We start from the raw sequence: 27,767 nt of genomic DNA on the forward strand, positions 1-27,767 counted from the left end.
ATAACCAAATTCGTTGAACTATCGTTTGTGACAGCCAGGTCAGTTCTGAAAAAGCTATATATCTCAATTGGGGCCTTACCTGACAAAACAAATACCCCCCCAAAAAAATCGTCGTTAGGTGAGTACTGCAGGGCGTGCCAGCGGCAAGTCCAGCCAGCTGGATTTGTCAGATAAATCGGCTCAAAGGGTGGTGCTCCTGGGAGGGGTCATTCCCCTTCAGGGCAGAGCTACACGGAAAGGTCGTTTTGTCGGGGTGCGTTTGAAACGAGCGCTGACGTTTGAAGCGCGAACACATTTTGTGCGTGAATGTCCCGCTGTCAGGTGCGGTGGTAAAACGCAAAGTAACACCTGTTTATGGCCCTCGTGGTGAACACACTGACCCTCATCCTCATTTTCCCTGAAGCCGTCAAGCCGAGCATTAAGTGTTTAAGGATTCACCAAGCTTCAGACGGGTAATGATGTGATTTAGGAATTATATTTCGTATTACAGTGTTCCTGTTTCGTTTGTACTGTCTCTGTTTTCGGGCTTATTCGCAATGTTTTATTCGCCCCATAAGCCTCATCGTAGCGAAAAGATACAGATTGCAAATACGTATCCTATTCATAAGTGAGTATAATTGTATTTTAATTCATGCATGGTCACAAGACTGCTGCACGTGTACACACACGCACACAGATGTGCATACTCCAGGATAAACGGTCTCCCCTTTCAATGCGAGCTAGGCTTTGGGTTCATGTCCAGTTTAGTTTGCACCTATTCACAAGTAAGTGTGGCACAACGGCAGCAGCCAGTGACTGGAGCAGTCTATCGTTTGAGGCTCAACAGAACCTGACCTGGGTAAAGTCTAAGAAAACTATTTCTACCACTCAGTTGACAATGTCACGGAATCGAATGCAGGTCACCAAGATCACCAAGATCACAGCGCAGTGCAGTAAAACCCGTATGCCATCCCTCTATGGAAATACACATTAAGACCAAGATTCCCCATGTAGCCGCCGTATAGCCAAGTGCTTGCTGTTCGCGAGCACCTATTAAGTGGGTGGTATAGCCAGCCATGCCCGGCCACCTTTGTCTCTCTAGTGCCGATATTTATACCCCACACCTGTTACGCATTTAGGGCTGAATCAACCTCGAGGGGGGGGGGGGGGTCCAGGACCAATTGAAAATATTCGTCACTCATTTTGGGCGTGAGCAAGAATGGAACTTGAGCACAGCGCACTAACCACGGCACGGCTCCTCCGCGTAGAAAACGCGCACACAGTGGTGCCTTCTCGCTGCAGCCTCTGTGTCTTTCACACCTGCATGAACGGTCATTTTCTTATTTAAGCTCGGCAGGTTATGTCTATTTGCACTGTTTCGTCTGACGTAGGCATTCTAATTGCTCCGGCATTCACAGTGGAATGTGCCCTCTCCTGTCCTCCCCAGTGGGGAGGCCCTGCCACAATCCGTCGGTAGAATTTTTCTTGTCATATTTTTTTTCCCTTCTGTTATTTTTTCCACCGCAGTGATTGCATCCCTACCGATGCTGCCACCGCAGTGTAAATGGTTCGCAATGCTGGACTGGCAATTCAGAGGTCGCCCGGTTCGGTCTCGATCTATCGGAGCAGCAGTTGAAAGGCAAACTACGGTGCTAGTTTCTCAATCCTCACTGCAACTCTGTCCACCTGGCACCATAGATGGGCACACCACAGTCAATGGTCCAGGTCGCGCGTGGTGGGGTAAAAGTGTGGGTTTACCCCCCACTGCTTCCAAGGCCACTGGCTCGTGTGGAAGAATAGGCCAAATACAATCTAGATGGGCTCTCTATAACTCCCTCCAGTGGAGGCCCTTAAACCAGCAGTGGCGTGAGTGTGAACATTTTCAGGGCTGCACCCTTTACCAGCATTACATCTGAACACACAACCCTGAGACTTTAAGACTCTTGCGAAACTGGCATAGTTTTGGGGCGGTGCCGAGGATTCAAACTTATGGCCGCACAATTGTTGGCTCAGAGCTCAGGTACGCGGAACACCAGCCCCTCCTGAGCCACCTGGCCATCGCGGTCGTCGCCATTATGAATGGCCAAACCCCGTTCATTCACACCGTGGGCCATGCTGCTGTTCATGGAGTGTGTGGGTGTGCGTGTGTGCGCGTGTGTTTGTGCACGTGTGGGGGGTTTTGTGGCCATGGTGATGCACATGCCTGTGCCGGGTTGCGTACGGTATTCCCCGTCTCTCGTCCAACCTCGTAATAGGTGCGTCTCGGCCCTAGGGGGTCGGTGACATACTTTGGACAGCTTTCTAGACATTAAAGCCATCGCAAAGGTCTGCATTATAGCAGCATGCTTTGCCTAATTTTTTTTTATTCTTTAGCTTCTATGTTGGTTGCTCTGAAATTTAAGGTGGCATTTCTTAACGAAATTTCCGTTTAGAATGTCATTTTCAGTTCAAACTTGAAGTGGCTGCATTGTGTTTTTGTGTAACTTCACATGGGACGACTTTATTATTATAACATTAGTTCCTGGTCCAATGTGGTAACGTCAGCCGGCACTGGTGCTAGTGCCCGGTGTTAGCCACACGATCTTCTCGTGCGTTGTGTTAGCTGGAATGGGTGCTGGCTCACAGCACATGTTCCCAACTGTCGGCATGACTGTACAAATGATATTGTTTTTCTGTGCATGTGCTCTGGCCAAGTAATATAGCGGTTAGCACGCTGCGCTATGAACCCGGCGACCCGAGTTCGATTCCCGCTCACAGCCAACACCGGTGACAATTATCTGAACCGATCCTTGGCCTCCCCTGGGTCGACTGAACCTTAAATGAGTATCTGGTGCTGTGTAAACATCGCCACTGAGGAGACAAAGGTGGTCGGGCGTGGTGCTGGCCACCCACCCCTTAGAGTGCCATGCCGGCCTTCATAGGTGCACGCTTACAGAACTTGCCCCAACAGTCTGTAATGACTTTACAGGATATCTTTGTCTTGTCTGGCCTAGTGAGTATACATACACTCAGTAACATAGTGGACAGCAGTCTCTATACTGAGCCAGTTTGCACAAACTCAGAAGTTTTACTCCTGCCTAGTAATTTATACCAGATTACGAAAGCACGCTGTCTCTTACAAAGTGGATGCCAAAGACCTGATGACATTAATTATCTACAGAAGGCTATTGTGTGTTGCAGTCTAAATTCCAAATGTAATATTTACCTTCAAGTATTCAGCAGCAGCAGCTATCCTCTGTCTACTGCCGGATGAAGGCCACTTCAAGTCTGGTCCCATAACCAATGGCGACAGGCTGCACACAAGCTGATCTCGTCACTCGTTTTCTGTGGTGGTGGTCGTCCTCTTGGGCTTTTCCTTTGGATGCCACTCCATCACCAGGATTGACCATTGGCCGTTATTCCTTCTAGCGACGTGTCCTGCCCAAGCTCACTTATTTTTCTGGACCGTCTGTGTGTATGTATGTACATGTGTTGAACTTCTTTCGCCGTTGTACATAGCCAACCGTGCTAATCCGGAGGTGCGGGAAATACGTCATGTCTGTATATCATCTGAAATTTGAGTGTCCATTGTGATCTTTCTACTTCTCGTTATATTTCCCAACAGCCACCTCTCCATACTTATTTGTATTCTTTTTCAGCTATTCTCTTTTATTTGTCAGTGTGCGCGCTTCTGATCCACGGTTTCATGACAGGTAATATGCTCTGATTAAAAACCTCTCAGCGCATTGGTGCGATGTCGCTTTTGATTATCATTTTCATTGTGGGCAATATGCACTGATTGATGGATTGCCTGAATCTCAGTGGCCTCTATCAGCAGTGTAAAATACTTCAGCCAATCAAGATGTACAAAAAAAATGAGTGAGCCGGCACCCAAGTAAGAACAGATTTGGCTGCCCTGTGTCGAAACTCTTTTCGACTGTTGCACACAGTTGTGATACATTGTACTATGTTTAAAGTATGTTTTATTTTGAATGTATCAATGCAAAGGGTTTTTGTTTACAGAATTAACTATGGTCCAAGTACTGTCAACAATAAAAAAATATAATCGGACAAGGTTCACTCAAGGATGTTAATGGCATAGTAAATCCAGCTAATAAAATAATTAAAGGGCACAACCGTAAATTTGATGTTTCCGATGACCTCTGTCCAGCTCGTACGATGTTTATTGTCATAAGAGATCACCTCTTGATCATCTTCACGTGCAACGTCACTCACAAATGTGTCCCCGACACAGCCGTGGAAAGCGCCGAAAACGGATATGCCGTGTCCTGCTTATTGTGGCGTTTTTTTGGGACCCCCCCCCCCCACCAAACATTGTAAAATAATTCCGAAACGCAAAAAATTATACACTCGCCAAAGCTCAAAGATTAAATACCATGCAAAGCTGACTTTCTTAGCTGCGTTACCCAACCACGCTGCCCAGAAACGTGACGGGCAGTCCCAGGTTGGCACCGCATTGTATCCATTGGATTGTGCGTTCCAGAATTGGCTTGTGATATTTGTCAGTTTCATTCGTTTATTTTTTGCTACTTTCATTTCAACGTTTGCTTTCTACACACTATATTGTTTTACAAATCAATAATAATAATAAATGTACCTTGCAAATCGTAAGTTACCCAAACGTTCTTGATGGAATCGATCGGTTGCCGGTTAAAGGAACGGATATACCGGGGGAAACCCACGCCTGTATTAGGCCAGTATTTTGAGGCCACACTGGAATCACACTCCCAGTGCGGCAGTGACGGCGGTGGCGGGGAGTTGGGCTTCTCAGAAATTTTGCCGCCTCCACGGGGTTGCCCTATATCGGGTGTTCCAAAAAATAAAAATGTACGAGGGTGAATCACTTTGGACGTAAATTGTTATAATATTGCTCAGGAAATGTTAGCCACGGCACTCGGGGGTGGGGGTGAGGGGGTTAACAAACGCAGGCCAGCTTTTGCAAAGTGATTGCCCTCCGTCTGTTCGTTTATCAGCCTGAATCGGATATTTGTTACATGACCAAATACTGCATTCCAATGGGGAAACATCCGTTCATAGCTTTTCCCGCATATCCATGGTTACTCACTTATTCCTTGCACAACACCGGCCTTTATCATGATTCATTGTGGATTCTGACTTAGCAGAAGACACTCTCACTTTTTTTAATTCCTCTCACCTTTCTTAATTCCTTGTAATTAATAGGTGGCTGCATCAATTGACCAGCATTCTGTCTGCTGGACTACCATGTACTGTACATACAAATTAATCCATTTATCTTTTAAATAATCTATTTTAAGTATAATACAAGCATCGTTTTGCCGTTCTAATAATACATCATTTATGATCCATACAAATTGTGCACCAGTGTACTTTTCGGCTTAAATATGAAGAGTACAAATGGAACAAAATGAAATCAATTTTGTAATCTAAAACTAAACTAAGCAATTTGTTTAGTTAAAGCCCACTGAGATATGAGCTCTTTTTCAGAAGCCACCTCGCAACAAATGACAGCTCATCAAAGTGGCGTATATCATGTTTAAATGTACAGCTGCCAATTAATCTAAACGCATGTTTTTAAATGTGGAGGGAAAAACCAAAGGACCCGTAGAAAATCCATGCGACCACGGTGAGAACATGCAAACTCCAAATATACAGGCATTGTCAGGGTCGGGATCAAACCCACGACCTCCTGTATACCAGGCTAGGGAGATAACATCTCGCCACCATAGCACCCCCTATGCTGTAGAGGAGTTGTACACCCCAAGCTGCCACTGCTATTCATTGGCGTAAAATAAAATAAAATGTTTCGCTCCGGATGACGCTGCAAAGTATTGTGTATTTTCATTTAGCGTGCTGATCTTAAAGGTGCATTGAAAAATTTGATACTCGCTTCTGTTGTTGTGGAGTAACTCATGCAGCCAGCTATGGCTCTAGGATTTGGTGTTACATGTTATTTATGTAGTTTATTGTAAAAATTCGGTCACAGGCCTTGTGATCACTGTTACGTTGCAATTATGGCTTTATTTTTTGGTAATTTGGAAAACGTATTTTGGTTTGGACATGTTTGTTTTGTTGTAGTACGGAATTAGACTGGTGGCCTAAATCTAAGTTGTCTTGTGGTTGTTGTTGTTGTTTGACTTGCATCCCACTGGGATTTTTTGCACACAACGTTGGTGTACGGTGCTTTTTTCAGGAATATTTTTGCTGTTTTTTTTCCATGGATTTTCTGTTTGCACAATCACATAGTCACTTTAAGATGTTTTTCTTGTTCGTGTTTTTTTGTTTTGGTGCGGTTGCACCCGATTCAAGAGCCGAATGGCTCACAGGGCTATACCAAAATAAAAAAAAACTGAACTGAACTGAACCCTGAGTGATGACGATTTGTCAAATCGCCGAGGGCAAGTATGGATGAGCTGAGGCCTAGTTACTTTTGGAAAAATGAAGGCCACCACCCGATGGTAAGATAAGACGTGTGCTTATCATGGCGGCAACAACAAAAAATAGCCAAGTGACCTCATATCGCTGACTGGCCAGCAATACCTGGCCTTGTATTATTTAAACAGGGCTGCCCTGCAAACACTGTCCCGTTAATGCGTGTTTGTCAAGTGGGGGCCAATAGCCTTCAAACTGCTGTTCACATACAGCAAACTGATCGTGGATCTGGGCAATTGATTCACAGTGCAAATGCTTACTTCACCCGCCAGTGGATGTTAAGCAGTATGGTTGCCATTCGGTCCACAAATGTCACTGACATTTTTCTTGGCCATTGCAAAACTTTATTGCTTCTGTGTGTTGCGGGTCGTTAGGTTATTTTTGGCCGCCGTTGTGACATTTCTTTTAAAATGTTAACAAAGGGTAAGCCAGGCCCCACATGCCCCTCTCCCAACCACGCTCCTTCCCTGGGTGATGTCATCCCCCAATGTCCCCACTCAGGCCCACGCAACTGGGCTGGTTTTGGCAAACGTGGCATGCACATCTCATAACACAATTTTAAATGTATTTATTTATTTCCCTTCAAATGTTTCAAGCAGGTGAATAAGACCAGGTTCGGAGTGCTTTGGCAAAGCTCACAAATGCAGAGCAGCATACCCATGTGCCTGCTGTGACACATGGAGTAAAAGCATTGACACGAGAAGCATTGGAGAGCATACGTTAAGTTAGATTGCTCGGATAAGAAGTGAGCTTAGGCAGGACACCTCTGAAAGAAATGACCATCGGTGGTCAACACTAACAACAGCGGCATCCAAACGACAGGAAAATGCCCCCACGAGGCGCTCCGTCGGGGAGATGGAGCTATGAAATCGGCTGTAAAGCCGATGGCCTGTGGGTTAGTACTGCTTTGCGGGCCCGAGAGATGGAGATGTTTTGGAGAGGTCTTAATCCAGCAGTGGATTGAGCGTGGCTGATGATGATGAGCAGCGTTGTCATGAGCTGCTCCTTATCGTTAGCTCTGTTCGACACGGCACTCTCGCGTGTGAATTTTTTGCGCACGAAACCCCCTTGCTAAATCGCAGTGTCGTTCGCGTCTTAACACTATTCCAATTTCCTAAAGTCGTGCGCGTCAGTGTCAGATGGCCAATTTCATACGCTCACAAGGCACAAAGGAAACGTCTGTTTAAAAAAATGTCTCTTCATGGAGAACGCGTTACCACATTTAAACGCTTGAATAAGCATTCGTCACTCATGCTTTGTACACTGCCTATATAAAAACGACGAAGTAATAACTATCTTGTACAGTATTTAAAAAAGTCACGGAAAGAGGAGCCCGTCGCTGTGCAACGTGCACACGCGCATTCGACCCTTAAATCCATTGCGAATTTTACAAATATTAATATTGCGCTCCGTAACGTAATGTTTGGTGGTTTTGGTAACCGATTAATGTTTTGGGATTTGAGCCATCGATCGCTTGTTGCAATCAAACCAGTTGCTAGACTACCAGGCGCGGAGTATCTTGCAGAGACGGTGCATTTGATCAGCACTTTTATATACCACTCAACTCGTCAATTACCAATGCCATGGCACGGTTTGTAAACACCAGGCGGGTGGGCACCTTTTGCGGCATTGCTTTGGCCATCCTTTTGTTCACCCAACTACGAGCATCGTTTCACTGCCTAGCCTCGTCTCTGTACCCGCTGCTTGCAGTGAGCACGCTCACTCACATCGGCAACATGCACACCCGCCTTCCCTACCCGTGCTGATTCGTGCACATCAGTGGCCCGGGGGAGTAATTGCAACAGTGCGGGCAGACGCACGGCTCTTTTGCCAGTCGATGATGGATTGCAGGTCTTGAGGGTCACTCGATCATGCTTCACCACTCTGGCCACCAGCGGGTTGTAATCGGGAGAGAGCACAGCCCAACAATGGATTTCTTTCCGCACTCGCCTCTGCCGGCCACCGCGTAGCTTCGTAGTGGTCACCTGAGTGACCTGACCAAGCATTGCGCAAGGCTCAAAATCTGCTTAGCGTTCTAAAATCTGACGAGATCGGGTGCATTCCGTGTGGCTTGGTCATAGGCAGTCCTCGTGCAATTTGCATACATTTTTTATTATGAATTCTTACAAACTTCAATGCATTTATCGTGCAAAGTAAGAATGTATTTAATGACGGGAATTGATGCATGTTTGTGTGAAAGTTTGACGACCTAATCAACAAAGAATAGCGTTTTTTTTTACCCAGGAAAACCTTGTCAATGAATCCCCCTGGGAAGTGAGAATCTCAAGGAATGTGATCTAGTGAATACAAAAAATTACATTTAAAATATATATACGAACACTAGGGCAGTGTGTGGCACCTTTCAAATAGTTATTTTAGACTCTTATACTTGTGCATGCTAAACTGACGTACGTAGAGAAAGCGCACACGTGTACCCTGCCAACTCCCTGTCCCCTGTGCATGTCCAGGCACACGACCTTCTGTGTTTCCACTGCCTAGGATTCGTTGCCTCTCTGCATAAAATAAGCATGGGTCTCTATTTCCGTGCAGCATTCTGCGATGTAGTGGTCAATGTCTATAAATCTAAATTGTAGTTGGGGGATGAGACTCGCTCCGTACAGATCGGTCAGTAACCCTTTTGCAGCATTGCGTCTTCCGGGTATTCAGAGTCCGAGTTGGAATCGTGCGGCAAAATCGCTTGCGAGAGTGGGCCATTATGAGCCAGTGTGAAATCCAAAACCACAAATTATAAAAATTACTTCCAGTTAACGTGTTGAAAAGCAATCGCGTAAGTACTTGCCTACATAAACGTCGGTCGCTGAGGTTTACCTTGAATAGGATGGAATGGGCCTAAATAGGCTCCCGCATGACAAAATAAACAACATTGTCCGAATTAATGAGGTAAGTTTGGCGCTGAGATAAGTATACAGTTATTACCATGAAGGACATACCCTAACAGGGAATAAATATGGCTTTACGTTGGCACGGTCGGGCTTGTGTTTCCCATTGATGCAAATCCATGCTGAAACATCTCGGTCAACAATTCACATCCCTGCAAGCCACCACCCTGCCCTCACCTTTCCCCTGGCCCTTCGTTATTGAGAATCGATATTCGCATGTAGCAGTCTCTGTCATTTAAAGTGATCAAAGCCTGTCTACAGGTTCAAGTAATAGAGGACATTATATGTAACATATATAATTACGAATCGCCATTTGTCAATGCTTTAATGGAAAAAGGCCTCTCTCTACCTTGGGGGTGGGGGGGGGTGGGGGGTGATGTGGAATTGTTTGTTTGACCATACTTCACCGCGTTGGTCAGTGCGGGTTGGTGACACGGAGACGCCAAGACTCGATCGGATATCGCTCACGACTGACGTGAGCCACGGCGAGGATCCAAACTCAAACGTCATGGTTACGTAGCACAGTGTGCTAACCACTGCACCACCGCTTCCCCAGAAGACATGGAACCTGCTTTGAATGAACGATATGGCTCTTGGTGACGGTTATACTGTATACTGGCTCCCATTCAATTTCTCTTTTGCATATCGTGTACTCCGCTTGATCTGTGAGTATACATGGGGCATTTCATTGTAGGGACCACATTTCCATCAATAAATAGATACATCAGAAAGCATGTAAATTAATTATAAACACTACTTTTAATGGGTGTTAATACCAGTGTGTCTTGGTGGATTCTCGGGACGGAGCGGCGGTTCCAGTGGTCAGCGCCCTGCACTATGACCTTCTCCGAGTTGGATTCCTGGCAAGGGTAAACATCTGCGGTGTGCTCAAACTGTACCAGTCCTCAGCTGCCCCCTCCGCCAACCCACCTGAGCATCGGGCGGTGCTAGCAGATTGTCACCGACCGGCGTCCGTGTGAGCGTTGTGGCCATGACTCTTGTGACACGGTGAACCTTGGTAAACTTGACAAGCAGCGGTGGGCTTTATGTGCAATACTTCTCCTGAGGCTTGCTCGCTTGCCCAATACGTGCAGCGCAACTCGCGGCCGCAGCCCCGGCTGAAAGTGGACGGGGGGAATAAGTGCGTTGCGAGACGGGCCGGTTGCCACAGTCTTCGGGACGCCCCAAGTCACGTGGAAATCCATTAAACTGTGGGCACGCTCACCACGTCTGGCCTTGCGGTTGAATCGCACGCTAAGTGATCGCACGTCGACACCGGCATCAGCCAGCGGCGTTGTCCGTTTCTGGCATGAGCTCCCCCCTTGCTTATCGCTGGTGTGGATCTGCTTTGCAGCAGCAGCAGCAGCATCATCACGATTTATGTTTCCATTTGAAGTTTAAAAATAAACATTTTGCGAAGAGGTGCCCGGATATTCTAAGTTCATGATGGTTAGAGTCCCTAGTATTTTTCCCCTTTGAAAATGTCACCTCCTTTGGCTTACTTCAGCTGTCAGATTGAAATATTTCAGTTTGATTGGCACGTGGTGAGGAACTCTTTGCAGGGCATAAAAACTTTATTTCTCAGCGTGAAAGAAAATACGATTGAAGGTACTTGGGAAGAAGTTCTGTGGTGAGATGTTAACTGCCTCACGTATACAGGAGGTCGTGGGTTCGATCCCGACCTTGACAATGCCTGTTTATTTGGCGTTTGCGTGTTCTGCCCATGGTCGCATGGATTTTTCTCTGGATCCTCTGGTTTTTCCCTCCACGTTTAGAAACAATGCGTTTAGAGTATTTGTGCTGCTATACATTTCCACGTAATTAACCACTTTGTTGTGCTATCATTTGTGGCCAGGTAGCTTTTGAAAAAGAGCTATACAGCTGAGTGGGCCTTACCTGATAAAATAAAGTTTATAGGGTTTAGTTTATAGTTTTACATGTTCTCCGTCACAAGGTGGTCCATTTGCTAGCTGCGCAAGTGTCGAATGGAATGTTCTTGTTCTCATCACAACTTGACCATCGATATGAAACATCATTCGAAGTAAATAAAAAACACTTATTTACATTCTTCAAAACTCAGAAATATTCCCTTTGCCAACCTTGAGAGGACAGACAAATGAGTAATGCGCATCAAGGGAATACTTTTTGGCTGACCTACGCGAGCCTTATTGCGGACTCAAAACAAAAAATACCATTTTGTTGCCGACGCCAAAAAAACAGTTTTGTCTCAAGGACCAGAGTTGAATTTCAAATCTTGAGAGGTAATCCTGTCTTCCCACGGCTTAGCAATGCTTCTGCACACTCAAATGTCACCGGACTCTCGCTTAGCCACAGAAAAGGCACTGTAAGGACGTGTACGTTGTTCAATTACCTTTGCGTTGTTCCAGGCGGCACCTGTTTGTGGGCGTTATAGAAACCCGCTCTCGTCGATGTGCGTGGCTGGGTGTCGGCGTGGGGAGTGTGCTGGAAACTAGGCCATCCACTCACCCGACGAACAACTTTGACGAGACAAAATAAACTATTCTGAGTGGCGGCTTAGACTTAAGATCATTCAGAATCATTATGATTATCGACAGCAGTCCGCTGAAGAAGACCCAACAATGGTAATTGGCGTATATGTAAATCTAAAAAAAAAGATGTGACCGAGTCTACTGATTGGCTGACCTCGTAATGTTGGGGAAGAAATATTGAGCGTCACTCACAACCCACAGCTCTGACTACTCCAGTTGGCTAGACTAGCGACATCGTTAATTGGAATCCACAGACTAAGACTCGACTACATTTCCAGAGGTTATCGGCGTCAACTGGACTAAGACACCTACTGAACTAAATAAAAATGCTGACTAAATTAAATAACACTGCTTGCTGTTAGCCCACCGTGGCTGCGTTGTGGCGCAGGAGGCTTGTTGGATCTTTAGAATCACTTAATGATGGCTCCGGAAAACCAACCACCGCCGCGTGCGGGCTTTCTCTCGGCACCGGAGCGAGTTTGGGCGACGAGATGCAGCGGATAGGTCGTGGCTCACGGTCATTGTAGAGTGTACATGGAGTGGTTGTCACCTGCAAGCAACGAGTGGACAGGCTGCATATTGATATCAAGCAAGAAAATGACAGCCACAGCTGTCGTCATCTTGATGGCTGTCTGATAAAGTGAATTGATAGCCGCCGCACGTTATATGAATTGTGCCCCGAAATTCCTAATTTCTTGTTTTGATTACAAAATACAACACTGATATAAATATTTCTAGGAATTTGTTGTTATTTTTGTCTGTTATGTTGCCATGTACGTACGGTGAAACGGTTTTTTCCTGTGGGAGTTCTCTTCCACATCAATAGGAAGTGGTTTGCACAACACTTTGGCAGTTTTCCTTCAAGGGGGGGGGGGATTTCTTTTGCAACCACTGGTACGGTCTGATAACCTCTGCTGAGGAGCGAGCATTCACTCTGACCCTATCTACCAAATAATCCTTCCTACCAAATAATCCTTGCTATACTCTTTGGTTCTTTCGGTAAAGTCACGTAGGTATAAAATAAATCACGACGTTTCGGGCGCAACACAAGCGTCCATCATCAGGTAACTTCAAATTAACCGAGCAACCAGTTATATATACCTAGGCTAATTGTTTTGCGCTGACACATCTGTATATGTGTTGAGACAATTAAAACGATGTCATCTTGCTTGAGCTTGCGGATTCAAATCCAACAATCTTGGCAGCCCGTGATCGGTGCTCCCGGGTGAACATTACCACCCCATGGCCTCCTGAGAGAACCTTCGATTAGCACAGTTGACTACGTACGGTGTGAAACAAGTTCAACATAAAACCTTCCACCTAAAGCGTCGTATTTACTTCTAGCTAAGCACACAACAGCGCAAGCTGTTTCTGAGCAACGTAATCTTCATCTCGCTCTGCAAAACAAAGCGTGAATCCCATCAACACAACAATTTCACACCAGCATGTCTTTTTAGATAGCGTGCGCATGGGGGTTTGGCTGAAACCTGTTGAAATGAGAGCCATGGATCAAAGCACGGCTGCCTAATCCTACTCTGCATTTTGCCTCATGTCGTATTCATTCGCTGACAAACCATGGGGGGGTTTGTCTCTAAAGCAATTGTCGGACCTCTGACATGCATGGTTTGCTACGTACGGCGCGAAAGAAGTTCAACATAAATATAATTTCCACCCCTAGGCAGAAAACATAATTTTCTCTATCATACTAAAGGGAACACAAACACTCGCTTATAATAATAAAAAAACATGGTTTTAATTCTGTAAATGTCCACTTTACCAGACAGTGAGTCGAACATGCACGTGTACAGCACATACGGCCACGTATACGTACGTTAACTCCTTTATTTAGAAATTGGCAGGGCCGAATCCTTGCCCCAAAGCGTTTAACTTGTCAATCATTATCCTTCATACTTCCCCCTGGCCGCAGTTGGTGGTGGAGGGAAGGGCAGTGGTGCCATTAGCACGATTATCCCGCCTTCGTTTGGCAAGGTGCCAGGGCCTTTCGCACCTGGCGTTCGTTCACTTCGGAACAATCGACTCCCAAGTATCTGTGATGGAATGCTTTGGGAGTCGTACCGTCATTTCGGGGGGGTGGGGGGGCGAGGGGTAGTAGTGGTGGTTGTCTGAACCGGTCCTGGGTCTCCCCTAGGTCATACTCGGCCTCAAATGAGTCCCAGGCGCGGTGTGTAAACATCGCCACTAGGGAGACAAAGGCGGCCGGGCGTGGTGCTGGCCACCCACCCCCTCGTGTGCCGTGCCAGCCTTCTAAGAGTGAGGGAAAAAAGTATTTGATTCCCTGCTGTTTTTGTACGTTTGCCCACTGACAAAGAAATGATCAGTCAATAATGTTAATAATAGGTTTATTTGAACAGTGAGAGACAGAATAACAACAAAATCCAGAAAAACGCATGTCAAAAATGTTATAAATTGATTTGCATTTTGATGAGGGAAATAAGTATTTGACCCCCTCTCAATCACAAAGATTTCTGGCTCCCAGGTGTCTTTTATACAGGTCACGAGCTGAGATTAGGAGCACACTCTTAAAGGGAGTGCTCCTAATCTCAGCTTGTTACCTGTATAAAAGACACCTGTCCACAGAAGCAATCAATCAATCAGATTCCAAACTCTCCACCATGACCAAGACCAAAGAGCTCTCCAAGGATGTCAGGGACAATATTGTAGACCTACACAAGGCTGGAATAGGCTACAAGATCATTGCCAAGCAGCTTGGTGAGAAGGTGACAACAGTTGGTGTGATTATTCGCAAGTGGAAGAAACACAAAAGAACTGTCAATCTCCCTTGGCCTGGGGCTCCATGCAAGATCTCACCTCGTGGAGTTGCAATGATCATGAGAACGGTGAGGAATTAGCCCAGAACTACATGGGAGGATATTGTCAATGATCTCAAGGCAGCTGGGACCATAGTCACCAAGAAAACAATTGGTAACACACTACGCCGTGGAGGACTAAAATCCTGCAGCGCCCGCAAGATCCCCCTGCTCAAGAAAGCACATATACATGCCCGTCTGAAGTTTGCCAATGAACATCTGAATGATTCAGAGGACAACTGGGTGAAAGTGTTGTGGTCAGATGAGACCAAAATGGAGCTCTTTGGCATAAACTCAACTCGCCATGTTTGGAGGAGGAGGAATGCTGCCTATGACCCCAAGAACACCATCCCCACTGTCAAACATGGAGGTGGAAACATTATGCTTTGGGGGTGTTTTTCTGCTAAGGGGACAGGACAACTTCACCGCATCAAAGGGACGATGGACGGGGCCATGTACCGTCAAATCTTGGGTGAGAACCTCCTTCCCTCAGCCAGGGCATTGAAAATGGGTCGTGGATGGATATTCCAGCATGACAATGACCCAAAACACACGGCCAAGGCAACAAAGGAGTGGCTCAAGAAGAAGCACATTAACGTCCTGGAGTGGCCTAGCCAGTCTCCAGACCTTAATCCCATAGAAAATCTGTGGAGGGGGCTGAAGGTTCGAGTTGCCAAACGTCAGCCTCGAAACCTTAATGACTTGGAGAAGATCTGCAAAGAGGAGTGGGACAAAATCCCTCCTGAGATGTGTGCAAACCTGGTGGCCAACTACAAGAAACGTCTGACCTCTGTGATTGCCAACAAGGGTTTTGCCACCAAGTACTAAGTCAAGTTTTGCAGAGGGGTCAAATACTTATTTCCCTCATTAAAATGCAAATCAATTTATAACATTTTTGACATGCGTTTTTCTGGATTTTTTGTTGTTATTATATCTCTCACTGTTCAAATAAACCTACCATTCAAAGTATAGACTGATAATTTCTTTGTCAGTGGGCAAACGTACAAAATCAGCAGAGGATCAAATACTTTTTTTCCCTCACTGTAGGTGCTCGCTAGCAGCACTTGCCCCATAGTCTGTTAAGGCTACACGGGAGATCTTTGTCTTGGTGTATTTGCACGCTTACAGTGGAAGTTTTCCCAAAGCTTATTTGTTCCCTCTCAAATCTGTGGCAAGCGACTGTTTATCTTGAACACGTGCGTATCAGTGGCTGCCAGTTGGTCTTGCCCAGCCTGGTGTTGTTTCCAGATGCCTCTCCGCCTCTTTCGATCCAAACTTGTGTTACAACTCACAACTCCTGGGCGAGGTGGCATTGCCGGGTCGGAATTTGTCAGGATCGCACCTTAAATAAGGTAAAGGGGCAGCACCTGCAATTGCCTTCTTCTGCCACCGCCGGTGGCAAGGGCCTCAAGAGGCCCCTGTGGAAAATAGTTTGGCCTCTTCTTGCTGGGTTTGGATAAATGCCGGGGCGGCAGGGCTGGGGCGGTGGATTTGAAAAAATAAGCTTCCACCGTTGTATCAGGAGAATGAATTGGCGGAGGAGTGTCCGCACGTTCGTTATACGTGTAGCACACCCACCTTCCTGCAGCGCGCTGATGTGTCTGGGTGGCGGTACATTAAGTGGGTGGGTTGCTGCACCGTCTGTGTATATTTGTGTGCGTTTGTCCATTCGAATGCCAAAAAAAAAGCAACGGTCCATTCCGCGTGCGAAACGCTCGAACGGAACTGGCAAAAGGCCCCTTTCGTGTAGGAGGCCCTCCCTACTACAACAGATTCTCGACGCTCATTCAGCCTTTGCTTTGTAAATATAGGGACAGCTGCAAGCCGGTCTGTTGGCCTTACGTTGGAGCCACAGGCAAAGCTTGAGCTTTGACCGCCGGCCATAATTTACTGCACCCTTTGTGAGAAGGAATCGCCTTTAACAAGTTCAAGTTCACACTCTCCGGTCTCTACCCGCCGCAGCAGCGCACTTGCCCGGGCAGCCCGTGTGTGTGTGTGTGTGTCTCTGCGTTTCTCTCTGTTGGTGCGTGCGTATGTGTGTGAGAGAGCGCACACATATGCGATGAGAATGCTGTAGCAGAGTAATACGGGGGGCACATGAGTTGTGTCTGCCGGCGGCTGTGGATGTCAGGCTCGCTAGGAATGTGTGGATGGTGGGAGGGAGGTTCGGGAGACTGCTGTGAAGGTTGTGGGCGGGAGAGCCAGTCGAGCGAACAGCAGAGACAGTGCCGACGTGACATGTTCCTTGGTCTCTGTGCACGAGCAGCGTGTCCATCTGTGTGAGTCCTGTGTGTGTGTCGCATCAGAAGTGGGGAGCGGTGGTGCAGCGGTTGGCGCTACGCTGCGCTACGAACCTGGCCGCCCGAGTTCGATTCCCGCTCACGGACAACACCAGTGACGATTATCTGAACCGGTCGTGTGCCTCCCCTAGGTCGACTCAGCATAAAATGAGTACCTGGTGCGATCTGTAAAGATTGCCATGAGGGAGACAAAGGCGGCCGAGCGTGGTGCTGGCCAACCCACCCCTCGCGTGCCCACCCGGCCTTTATTTGTGCTAGCTGCCCCAACAGTCTGTTAAGGCTATATGGGGGATCTTTGTCTTTGTGTCCATCAGTGTGAGTCCATGTCCATCTGTGCATTACCATAGTGTGCTGCTGAAGTGTGTCTTTGTCTGTGTGTGTGTGTGCCCTTCTGTGTGTCTGTTTGTATGCGTCGCCTCTCTACGCGTCAATGGCTGCGTGTCCATCCCTACGTGATTCATCTCGGCCCAAGATGAGATCACGTTGTGATTTGACCACATTAGCACGCTGTACAATGCGTCTGGGCGTGGCCCTGACCTCACCGCCGTCACCAAGCATTCGCTCACAGCAATTGAATCCTACACTTAAAAGGAGGGATGCCAACTCTGACTATACTTGCAACACGCGTTCCAGTGCGCGTTAATGTGTCTGTGAGTCTCTCGGGGACCGCTCCCCTAGAGTGTAGCAGTCTGCGCCGTGCGCTACGAACCCGGCAACGCGGGTTCAAATTCCCGCTCAAGAACCAACACCAGTGACGATTATCTGAGCCGGTCCTGGGCCTCCATTAGGTTGACTCAGCCTCAGATGACTACCTGATGTGGTGTGAAAACATCGCCACTGGGGAGACAAAGGCGGCCGGGCGTGGTTCTGACCATTCACCCCCTCGTGTACCATGCCGGCCTTCTTCAGTGCTCACTAACAGCACTTGCCCCAATAGTCTGTTAAGGCTATACGGGGGATCTTTGTCTTTATGACTGTAGGGAAGACAATCCCCACTTAATAGGCGCTCATTAGCAACACTACTGCAGCTCAGCCAGACTGAAGAGGGTTCATATCCAACTCTTGTGTGTGTGCACGCGAGTCCAACGTGTACATGTGTTCTGGCATGTAATTATCCGTTCATTCCTCCTATAAAATCTATCTTTGCATTCATGGTACATGCATCGAATCAGGATCTATTCCATACAACGAATGCAAAGAATATGCACGTTATATACGATGTTACGTTTATGCAAACGTGTGTGACAAAACATTTACACATGGGAAAGAGCATTTGTGAAAAAATATATTTTGAGGACAATATTCTTTTTCAGAACAGTAGAAAGTAAGATGAAACCATGAGAAATCCCACTTGAGTATTGAATTGATTCACGATCGTGAATCGAGTCAAGATCCAGGGTCGCAGGCGAGAGGGGTGGGAGAGCTGCATCGTCGCCGTGCCAGCCGGGCATGTGTGCCACGGGACCTTTTTCCCCTCATCCAGTAGCGCCATGGGGCCATCGTAGCAGCAGCAGCAGAAGCAGCAGCGTTATTTATCCTTCACTGGGCGGCATTGGCAGCGCATTTGGCCACGCTTGGCATTGAAACGCGCACCGTCTTACATTGCAGCCCCGCATTGCGTCTTCCCGCAGCCACCCCACCTCCAGCCCCTGGCTGCTTGCTGCTGGCATCGCGAGCAGGGAATCCAGCCGTTGGGGTAACCAAATACTATTTAAACTAAAACTTTTTTTTATTTTACCAGGAAAGGCCCACTGTGAGCTATGTAGCTTTTTTTTTCACAAGCGACCTGGCCACACATGGGTAGCTCAGCGAAGTAGCTTTATCACGTGGAAAAGTATAGCAGCCAAATACTCTAAAACGCACGTTTTCAAATGTGGAGAGAAAAACCAGGGGACCCAGAGAAAAATCCACGCGACCACGTGGAGAGAGAGAGAGACACGGCAAACTCCAAATATACAGCAGAAGGCGTCAGGGTCAAACCCACGACCTCCTGTATACCAGGCGAGGTAGTTAACATCTCCTAGCCACCGTGGTGATGATGATGAGAGAGAGACACCGCAAACTCCAAATATACAGCCGGCGTCAGGGTTGGAATCGAACGCACGGCCTCCTGTGGACCAGGCGAGGTAGTTAACATCTCTGCACCGTGGCACCCCATCGCGGACGGGGCTCAAGCACAGGTGCCCATCCTGTAGCGTGATCGTTTAAACGCGCAGCAGGGATGGGGGTGGAGTTGGTGGCACGACACATTGTGAAACAAACTTTAATAAAAATCTGCCTTTGCCCGTCGTACAGAAATCTCCTCTCGCTGTCATAAACCCCCTTGTATGTGTGTGTGTGTGCGAGGAAAGGCTACGATTTTTGTGCAGCCCCCTCCAGCAAGTGTGGAAGGCTGGTATATCACCGTCGTCGTTAGGTGAAGCCTTGCACATTCACAAGAGAGTTGCTGCGACAGATCAAGTCGGTGCGCGCGAGCAATCGGTGCAACGCGATTAGCACGGTTGGCTACGTTCCATCATAGGTACATCCATAATTATTTACAAGGGCGATAAACTTTCCTTAGCGGTGTTGGTGGAGCTCGCCCCCTCCGACCACTTCCACTACCACCACCACCACCCCCACGCTACGGGGCTGGGCGAGGAGCAGGCCATGTCGAGCCGGGCTGTGCTAAGAGACCCCCCCCATCCCACACCGCGACTGCCGGTGGCAGTGACGCCAGCGTGGAGTCTCTGTCGTCTGGCCCCTGGGGGTGCGTGCGATGACGTGAGCGAGGTTACATTCTGTTACCCGCAAATCGCCCGTGTTTAAAAATAACAACCACGCAAACAAGTTTTTTTTTCCGGGTGGGACGGGTAGGTTGAAGCAGAAATGAAATAATGTGTGGATTTGTCTTAATTGATTTGTTGTTTTGGCAGATGTATTTTTTGTAGTGGACGTACTTAGTTATTTCTTTCGCAGAGCAATATAGATGAATTGAGTCACGATGATGTTTTTCTACGTGGAAAGAAATTAACCACGGTGATTTTTTTCGAGTTATAACTTGGTTTGTCGAGCATCTGGACTCGCACACTTGTGAGGTCGTGACTTTGATTCTCAGCCAGGGTCCACTACACCCCATCATCACCACCACCACCTTGGCTATCACCGCCATCAGAAGTTATCACTACTGCTACAAAAAATCATGATAACCACAACCACTATTATCACCGTCACCACAATGTCAAATCTGTATAAATGTTCATCATGTTCGCGATACATTTTTTAGAAAGGACATTAATCCTTATTCATTTTCTCTACAACTTTTATTCAAATAAAAATTGAGAATTGGAAACCTAGCGTGGTTTCTCGTTATCTTACCTGATCCGGTGACATGAACGCCACCTGGTGAGACTGCGTCACAGTGATTGCCCTGTGGCGAGACTGGTCACCACCATGGGAATGTGGAATTTCCTACTGCTGGCTTAAATCCAGGTTGTGGGCAGGAGACTGCAGTGCTGCCCTTCCCCTCGGTGCATTTGTGAGCATTGGGACTCCGTGGTTTATGAGACCATTAAGACACATTTCTACCTTTGTTGAGCGAAGCACTGGTGAAACGACATTTGCATTTCCTCCGTGTATAAAGATAATTTCCTGGCACATTCGCCGATTGGAAAAACACCTCTCCAACATGTTCCTTGCCAAAGTAACAATCATAACAAATTTCACGTGATTATTTTATATTATTGGTTCTTTTGGTAAAGTCACGTAGAAAGGAAACAAGAAAATAATAAAAAAAATATAAAAGAATAAAATTATTACGACTGTTTCGACTGCAACACAAGCAATCATCATCAGGTGTGAAAACCACAGCAAGAAAATTTGAAAAAAGTGGCGGTTTTTTAACGGTAGCACCACGGAGAGCGATTTGACAGTTTGTTCAGATGGACGAGTCCATCTATGTTCGGAAATGAGGAGGGGGGAGACGAAAATAATGGCTAAGGTCTGAAAGCCACCGTAAGCGTGAACAATCAATTAAGACCCAAAATGGTTTATCAAATCCTTCCAATGATTGCTAAGCCAGAATCCATCTTCTCAGTTGAAATTGTCTTGATGTTTGTATATGTGGATAGCCTCATGAACGAATCTCTCATGGTAGCCAGATGGCTTGCAAAGAACCTGTCTTGGAGAAGTCAATGTCATGTGAGCCTACTGAATTATAACAGTGAACTCAAGCACGTACACCAAGCTCTTAAGGCTAATGGTTACTCCAACTACACAATCCGCAAAGCTATCACTCCAACCATGAAGAAGGACCCTCTTGAGGAGCCTTTCAAAACCATCACTTTACCCTACATTGTGGGGATCACAAAAAAGATCTCCAAAATCTTGAATAAACACAAGATCCAGGTCCAATTCAACACATTACATAAAATCCGTGATCTGGTTCCGTCTGTAAAAGATGTGATTCCGGACATACAGTACCCTGGCGTCTACAAACTAAGTTGCCTCTGTGGTAGTAGTTACATTGGAGAAACCAAACGACATGTCTCGGACCGCATTCGTGAACACAAAGCAGACCTTAAACACGGTAGGACCAACACCTCGGCCGTGGCAGATCACTGTTATAATTCAGTAGGCTCACATAACATTGACTTCTCCAAGACAGAGGTTCTTTGCAAGCCATCTCGCTACCATGAGAGATTCGTTCATGAGGCTATCCACATATACAAACACAGAGACAATTTCAACCGAGAAGATGGATTCTGGCCTTTGCAATCATTGGAAAGATTTGATAAACCATTTTGGGTCTTAATTGATTGTTTACACTTACGGATCCATTATTTTCATCTCCCCCCCTCCTCTTTTCCAAACATAGATGGACTCGTCCATCTGAATAACTGCCAAATCGCTCTCCGTGGTGCTAACGCTAAAAAACCGCCACTTTTGTTCAAATTTTCTTGCTGTGGTTTTCACACCTGATGATGATTGCTTGTGTTGCAGTCGAAACGTCGTGAGAATTTTATTGTTTTATATTTTTATTATTTTATTGTTTCCCTTCTACGTGACTTTACCAAAAGAACCAAGAATATGAATCCCTGCAGTCACGAAAGCTTTAAATGAAAGTAATTATTTAAAATAAACATTGTTACCCAATGTATGTGGTTTTTGTTGTGTGTGTTACCACGTGTATCCCTTTCCATCCCCTCTTTAAGTTGAACCCATTCAACACTGCATGTCGTATACTGGCGATATATTTTGACGCTGGTGTGTGTATATATATGCTATTGAAAATAATTATCCCTGTCATAGGAATGTGGATTTTCCACCACTGGCTCACAACTGACTGTGGAGATAAGCACTGATTTTTTTCATCCCCCAAAACTTTCTTCCCGGTGTGCTGCCAGTGTGCTGTCGGTGTAATGAGACAAACGCGTTTCCATTCGGAAACTATGCGGCTACCAGCGCTTCCATCACCCTGCCCTCAGAGACTTCACAGACGTAGTCATAGGTGACTGTGCTGAGACCCGCCGGCTCCCTAAACCTGACGGCCCGGTTTACTAACGCGTTCCGCAAACTCGGATCTGGACGCAGGATCGCTGCGGTGCCGTCTCACATCGCATGTAAATGTGTGTATGGTTGAACTTCTTTCAGACCGTACATAGCCAACCGTGTTGGTCAGAGGTACGGGGTGAGTTCTCTTACCCCATCCGCCTCAAGATTCTTCGACTTTTGAGTGGTGGTGCAGTGATCAGGGCGCTGTGCCATGAACCCATTTACCTGAGCTGATGTCCCTGTCACGGCTAACGTCAGTGGCGAGTGACATCCAAAGCGGCCCTGGCTTCCCCCTGGGCCACAGATATACCTTGAGGCCCCGGGCTGAAGTACTGGGGCACCATCTCACGTGATGCCACCGTGTTTATAGGTAAAGATAAATAAATAATACGGGCTTGTTGTGGCAGCCCTCTTTTGTGTAAGGCCTGGGGAAAATGTTGCCTTTGGCACCCAGTCTCTGAGCGGCCATGCCCTCTTCACCAACCTCCGCTGACCAGCCCGGTGACCCGACAGAGCGTGGGGGGAGAGAGCGGCCTTCACGCAGCAAGGGGGAATTGACAAAGGGCTCTCAATGGGTGCCGAGCTAACCGCGCGCCACGGGACGTGCCCCCACACAGGTGAACTTCGTGATGTGCCAGCTGCTCGCACTGGCGATGGCGTTCTTCTTCCGCCTCTACCTGCACCCGAGGGCGGCGAGCGAGCGTGTGCGGCACGGCCTGGCCACGCTCCTCGGGTCGTACTTCGCTATCTTCTGCTTTGGCTGGTGAGTGACAGGGTGGGTGGGTGGTGGGGGGGTGGGTTGTATGAGTGAGGTGAGTGAAATGGGGTGGGTGGATGGACTGGGGCAGTGATTAAACTGTTTAAAAACTAAAATCCTTTTTTTTATTTTACCAGGTAAGACCCACTGAGCTATATAGCTCTTTTTTTTAGAAGCGACCTGGCCGCAAATGATAGCTCAACTAAGTGGCTTATGATCACGTGGAAAATTGCAGCAGCCAAATGCTCTAAACACGTGATGTTGATTCTGAATGTGGAGGGAAAAACTGGATGACCCGGAGAAAAATCCACGTGACCACGGGGAAAGAGACATGCAAACTCCAAATACACAGCAGGCGTCAGGGTCGGGATTGAACCCACGACCTCCTGTATACGAGGTGAGGTAATTAACATCCTGCCACCATGGGCACCCTAGGTGGGAAGTAAGATTGGGTGGGTTGTCGGTAGGGGATGAGTGAGTGGGTGGGTGTGTGGAGTAGGTGAGTGGTTGGGTGACTATCTTGAGTTAGTGAGTGGGTGGATAACGAGGTGTTGAATAGGTGAGTGAGTGAGTGACTGGGTGTTGTGTTGGTGGGTGGGTGAAACCAGGGGTGGGTGGGTAAGTGTGGCAGTGGTTGAAAGGGGAATGGAATGTGTGAATGGATGAGTGAAGTGGATGGGCAGATCATTGAGTGTGTGAATGTGAGTAAGTGAATGGGTGGGTCATGAAGTCAGTGTTTTAATTTTTGAGTCAACGTGTGTGTCAGTGGATGAGTGAATGTATGGGTGGATGGGTGAGTGGAGCTGTGGACAAAGTGATAGTCAATAGAACTAAACTAAACTGAACTGTTCTATTTACCAGGTAAGGCCCACTGAGATTTTTTTTTCATATAGCTCATCGAAGTAGCTAATATCACACGTGGGAATTTATAGCAGCAGCCAAATAATCAAAACACGTCTGAAATTGTGGAGGGCAAAACTGGAGAATCTGGAGAAAAATCCACGTGACCACGGGGAGAAAGAATGTGCAAACTCCAAATACAGAAGACATTTATTACCGTCTCAGATGGGGAAAAAAACGTGAGTGTCACCAGTTTTATTTTGTCCAGTATCAGTCAAGAGTGTAATAACCCACTCATGTATATAGGTTATCAGGTTGTACCAATAAAGTAAGTGAAAGGTCATGTCCTGGGCCCTTAACTACGGTTATGTGGTTGCTTGAGTGCATGGAGAGAATGAGCTGAGCAAGCGAGTGAGTAAAACAAAACAACTTTAACCGTAACTTTTAAATATTTTCATTACAGTAATATTAACGGCTACTGCTGCTGCTGCTGTGCAAACCACATCAACAAACTCTCCTTTGGAGAACTTTAATAATGAACATCATTGGCCTCCCTTTCGCCCAGACAAAGGGACACAGATTTCAGTGCAAAAAAACAAAAGCGGCAATGGTATTTTAGGGCAGGATGTGTGCGCGCGCTCAAGTCTGGCAGCATCTGTGGCCAGATGATGGGAAGGGGAACCCCGTTGGAACCCCAGCAAGTTGCGAGCCAATAGCAGGGATCGTCTCTGCCACCCCCCCCCCCCGCCCCCTCTAAAGGATTTCCTCTGAAGGAGCCCAGCACCGGCGAGGCCGTGCGTGCGGTTTCCGAGCCGCGCAGCGATGCTTCCTGCCCCCCCCTCCCCGCACCCCCTGCTGCCCCCATCTTCCCCCCCCCCCTCTCGCTCGCTCCGTGCTTTTAGAATTCTTTCCCCAACTGCTGCGCCTTTTGGCGGCAGCGCGCTTGGATTTGATGCTCGCGCCATGATCTCCCGTGCCGCGCACGCACGCGCGGGTTGCGTTGCCGCGTTGCTGCGTTACGGCTTTCAGGGACGTCGGCTGCCAAGCCCTGCGGTGACCGAGCGGTGCCGTTTATGCCGCTTGCTTACGGTCTTGAAATTGCGTAATCCGGGACAGAAGGGGTGCAAATTATTTTTTTGTTATTGTTTTAATTTAAATGCCTTTAATTTAAGCGCATTTGTGTTTCATGCAAATATTCGTTTCCCCTTTATATCTAGCAGGGTCTGGTAAAAAAAAAATGTTATAAGCATGCATCACATTCATAATAGTTCAGATGTGAACCGCCATCAATGCTGTCGACTCCATGCTCAAGTCCAGGCTCAAGATGTTTCTTCATTCATCTGTTCACTGTTTTTGTGCAGGATCTTGGCAAGAAATTGCTTATAGGGGCTACATGAATGTGCCTGTGTGTTCTACCATTGATTGAAGAAGCTGTAAGCGATTCCTGACCACGGCTAACATCAGTGGCGATGTATGTCGGAACTGGTCCTGGTCCTCCCATAAGTCGACTAAGATTTAAATGGTGCAGTTTGTTGTCCTTCCCCCATACCTCTGCTTAACACGCTTGGCTATGTACGGTGCGAAATAAGTTGAACATACATACAGTGAGGGAAAAAAGTATTTGATCCCCTGCTGATTTTGTACGTTTGCCCACTGACAAAGAAATGATCAGTCTATAATTTTAATGGTAGGTTTATTTGAACAGTGAGAGACAGAATAACAACAAGAAAATCCAGAAAAACGCATGTCAAAAATGTTTATAAATTTTTTGCATTTTAATGAGAGAAATAATTGTTTGACCCCCTCTCAATCAGAAAGATTTCTGGCTCCCAGGTGTCTTTTATACAGGTAACGAGCTGAGATTAGGAGCACACTCTTAAAGGGAGTACTCCTAATCTCAGCTTGTTACCTATATAAAAGACACCTGTCCACAGAAGCAATCAATCAATCAGATCCCAAACTCTCCACCATGGCCAAGACCAAAGAACTCTCCAAGGATGTCAGGGACAAGATTGTAGACCTACACAAGGCTGGAATGGGCTACAAGACCATTGCCAAGCAGCTTGGTGAGAAGGTGACAACAGTTGGTGCGATTATTCGCAAATGGAAGAAGCACAAAAGAACTGTTAATCTCCCTCGGCCTGGGGCTCCATGCAAGATCTCGCCTCGTGGAGTTCCAATGATCATGAGAACGGTGAGGAATCAGCCCAGAACTACACGGGAGGATCTTGGCAATGATCTCAAGGCAGCTGGGACCATAGTCACCAAGAAAACAATTGGTAACACACTACGCCGTGAAGGACTGAAATCCTGCAGTGCCCGCAAGGTCCCCCTGCTCAAGAAAGCACATATACATGCCCGTCTGAAGTTTGCCAATGAAACATCTGAATGATTCAGAGGACAACTGGGTGAAAATGTTGTGGTCAGATGAGACAAAATGGAGCTCTTTGGCATCAACTCAACTCGCCGTGTTTTGAGGAGGAGGAGGAATGCTGCCTATGACCCCAAGAACACCATCCCCACCGTCAAACATGGAGGTGGAAACATGCTTTGGGGGTGTTCTTCTGCTAAGGGGACAGGACAACTTCACCGCATCAAAGGGACGATGGACGGGGCCATGTACCATCAAATCTTGGGTGAGAACCTCCTTCCCTCAGCCAGGGCATTGAAAATGGGTCATGGATGGGTATTCCAGCATGACAATGACTCAAAACACACGGCCAAGGCAACAAAGGAGTGGCTCAAGAAGAAGCACATTAACGTCCTGGAGTGGCCTAGCCAGTCTCCAGACCTTAATCCCATAGAAAATATGTGGAGGGAGCTGAAGGTTCGAGTTTCCAAACCTCAGCCTCGAAACATTAATGACTTGGAGAAGATCTGCAAAGAGGAGTGGGACAAAATCCCTCCTGAGATGTGTGCAAACCTGGTGGCCAACTACAAGAAACGTCTGACCTCTGTGGTTGCCAACAAGGGTTTTGCCACCAAGTACTAAGTCATGTTTTGCAGAGGGGTCAAATACTTATTTCCCTCATTAAAATGCAAATCAATTTATAACATTTTTGACATGCGTTTTTCTGGATTTTTTTGTTATTATTCTGTCTCTCACTGTTAAAATAAACCTACCATTAAAATTATAGACTGATCATTTCTTTGTCAGTGGGCAAACGTACAAAATCAGCAGGGGATCAAATACTTTTTTCCCTCGCTGTACGTAATCCTCAACACTGGGGAGCCAGCCACGGTCTTCACGTTGCTATGCCGTCTCGCAGCACCTGCCTGAACATTCTCTGCCTCTCTTGTGCGGCGTGCACAGGTACGCGACTCACTTCTTCGTGCAGGTGATCGCCAGCTACGCCATCATCGTCCTCGTGGACACCCGCAACGTGCACAAGTATGGTCGCCGAACAGTGGGGGACAATCTTGATTTGAAGCTTTCGTGACTGCAGGAATCCATCCTCTTGGGTTCTCTCGGTGAAGTCGCGTAGGTAGAAAATATAGTAGATCACGACGCTTCGATCACAACGCAAGCAATCGTCATCAGGTGGAATAAAGAGGGGGAGACCCCGCCCCCTTGCCCCGCCCCCACCCCCCCCCCGCCTTGCTCCCCCCCCCCCCACCACAATCTCACCCCTCGCACCATGCTGCCCAGAGCCTGATAAATAATGTAATCACGTTTACCATCTCACACCGGGATGCCGTTGCTGGTGGCT

General features: G+C 47.2%; 1 protein-coding gene across 1 annotated transcript in view; it reads left to right on the top strand.

Moving 5' to 3' along the window:
- Nucleotides 1-27,767, top strand: part of LOC116942671 (membrane-bound glycerophospholipid O-acyltransferase 1-like) — a 59,544-nt gene that overhangs the window by 9,596 nt on the left and 22,181 nt on the right. Inside the window, exons 2-3 of the mRNA XM_032954866.2 lie at nucleotides 23,078-23,223; nucleotides 27,371-27,448. Of these exons, the coding sequence (XP_032810757.2) occupies nucleotides 23,078-23,223; nucleotides 27,371-27,448 (224 nt within the window). The remainder of the gene's footprint in view (nucleotides 1-23,077; nucleotides 23,224-27,370; nucleotides 27,449-27,767) is intronic.

Source organism: Petromyzon marinus, chromosome 15 (genome assembly GCF_048934315.1).
Source record: "Petromyzon marinus isolate PM22_M1 ecotype Great Lakes invasive population chromosome 15, UKy_Petmar_22M1.pri1.0, whole genome shotgun sequence".
Taxonomy (NCBI): domain Eukaryota; kingdom Metazoa; phylum Chordata; class Hyperoartia; order Petromyzontiformes; family Petromyzontidae; genus Petromyzon; species Petromyzon marinus.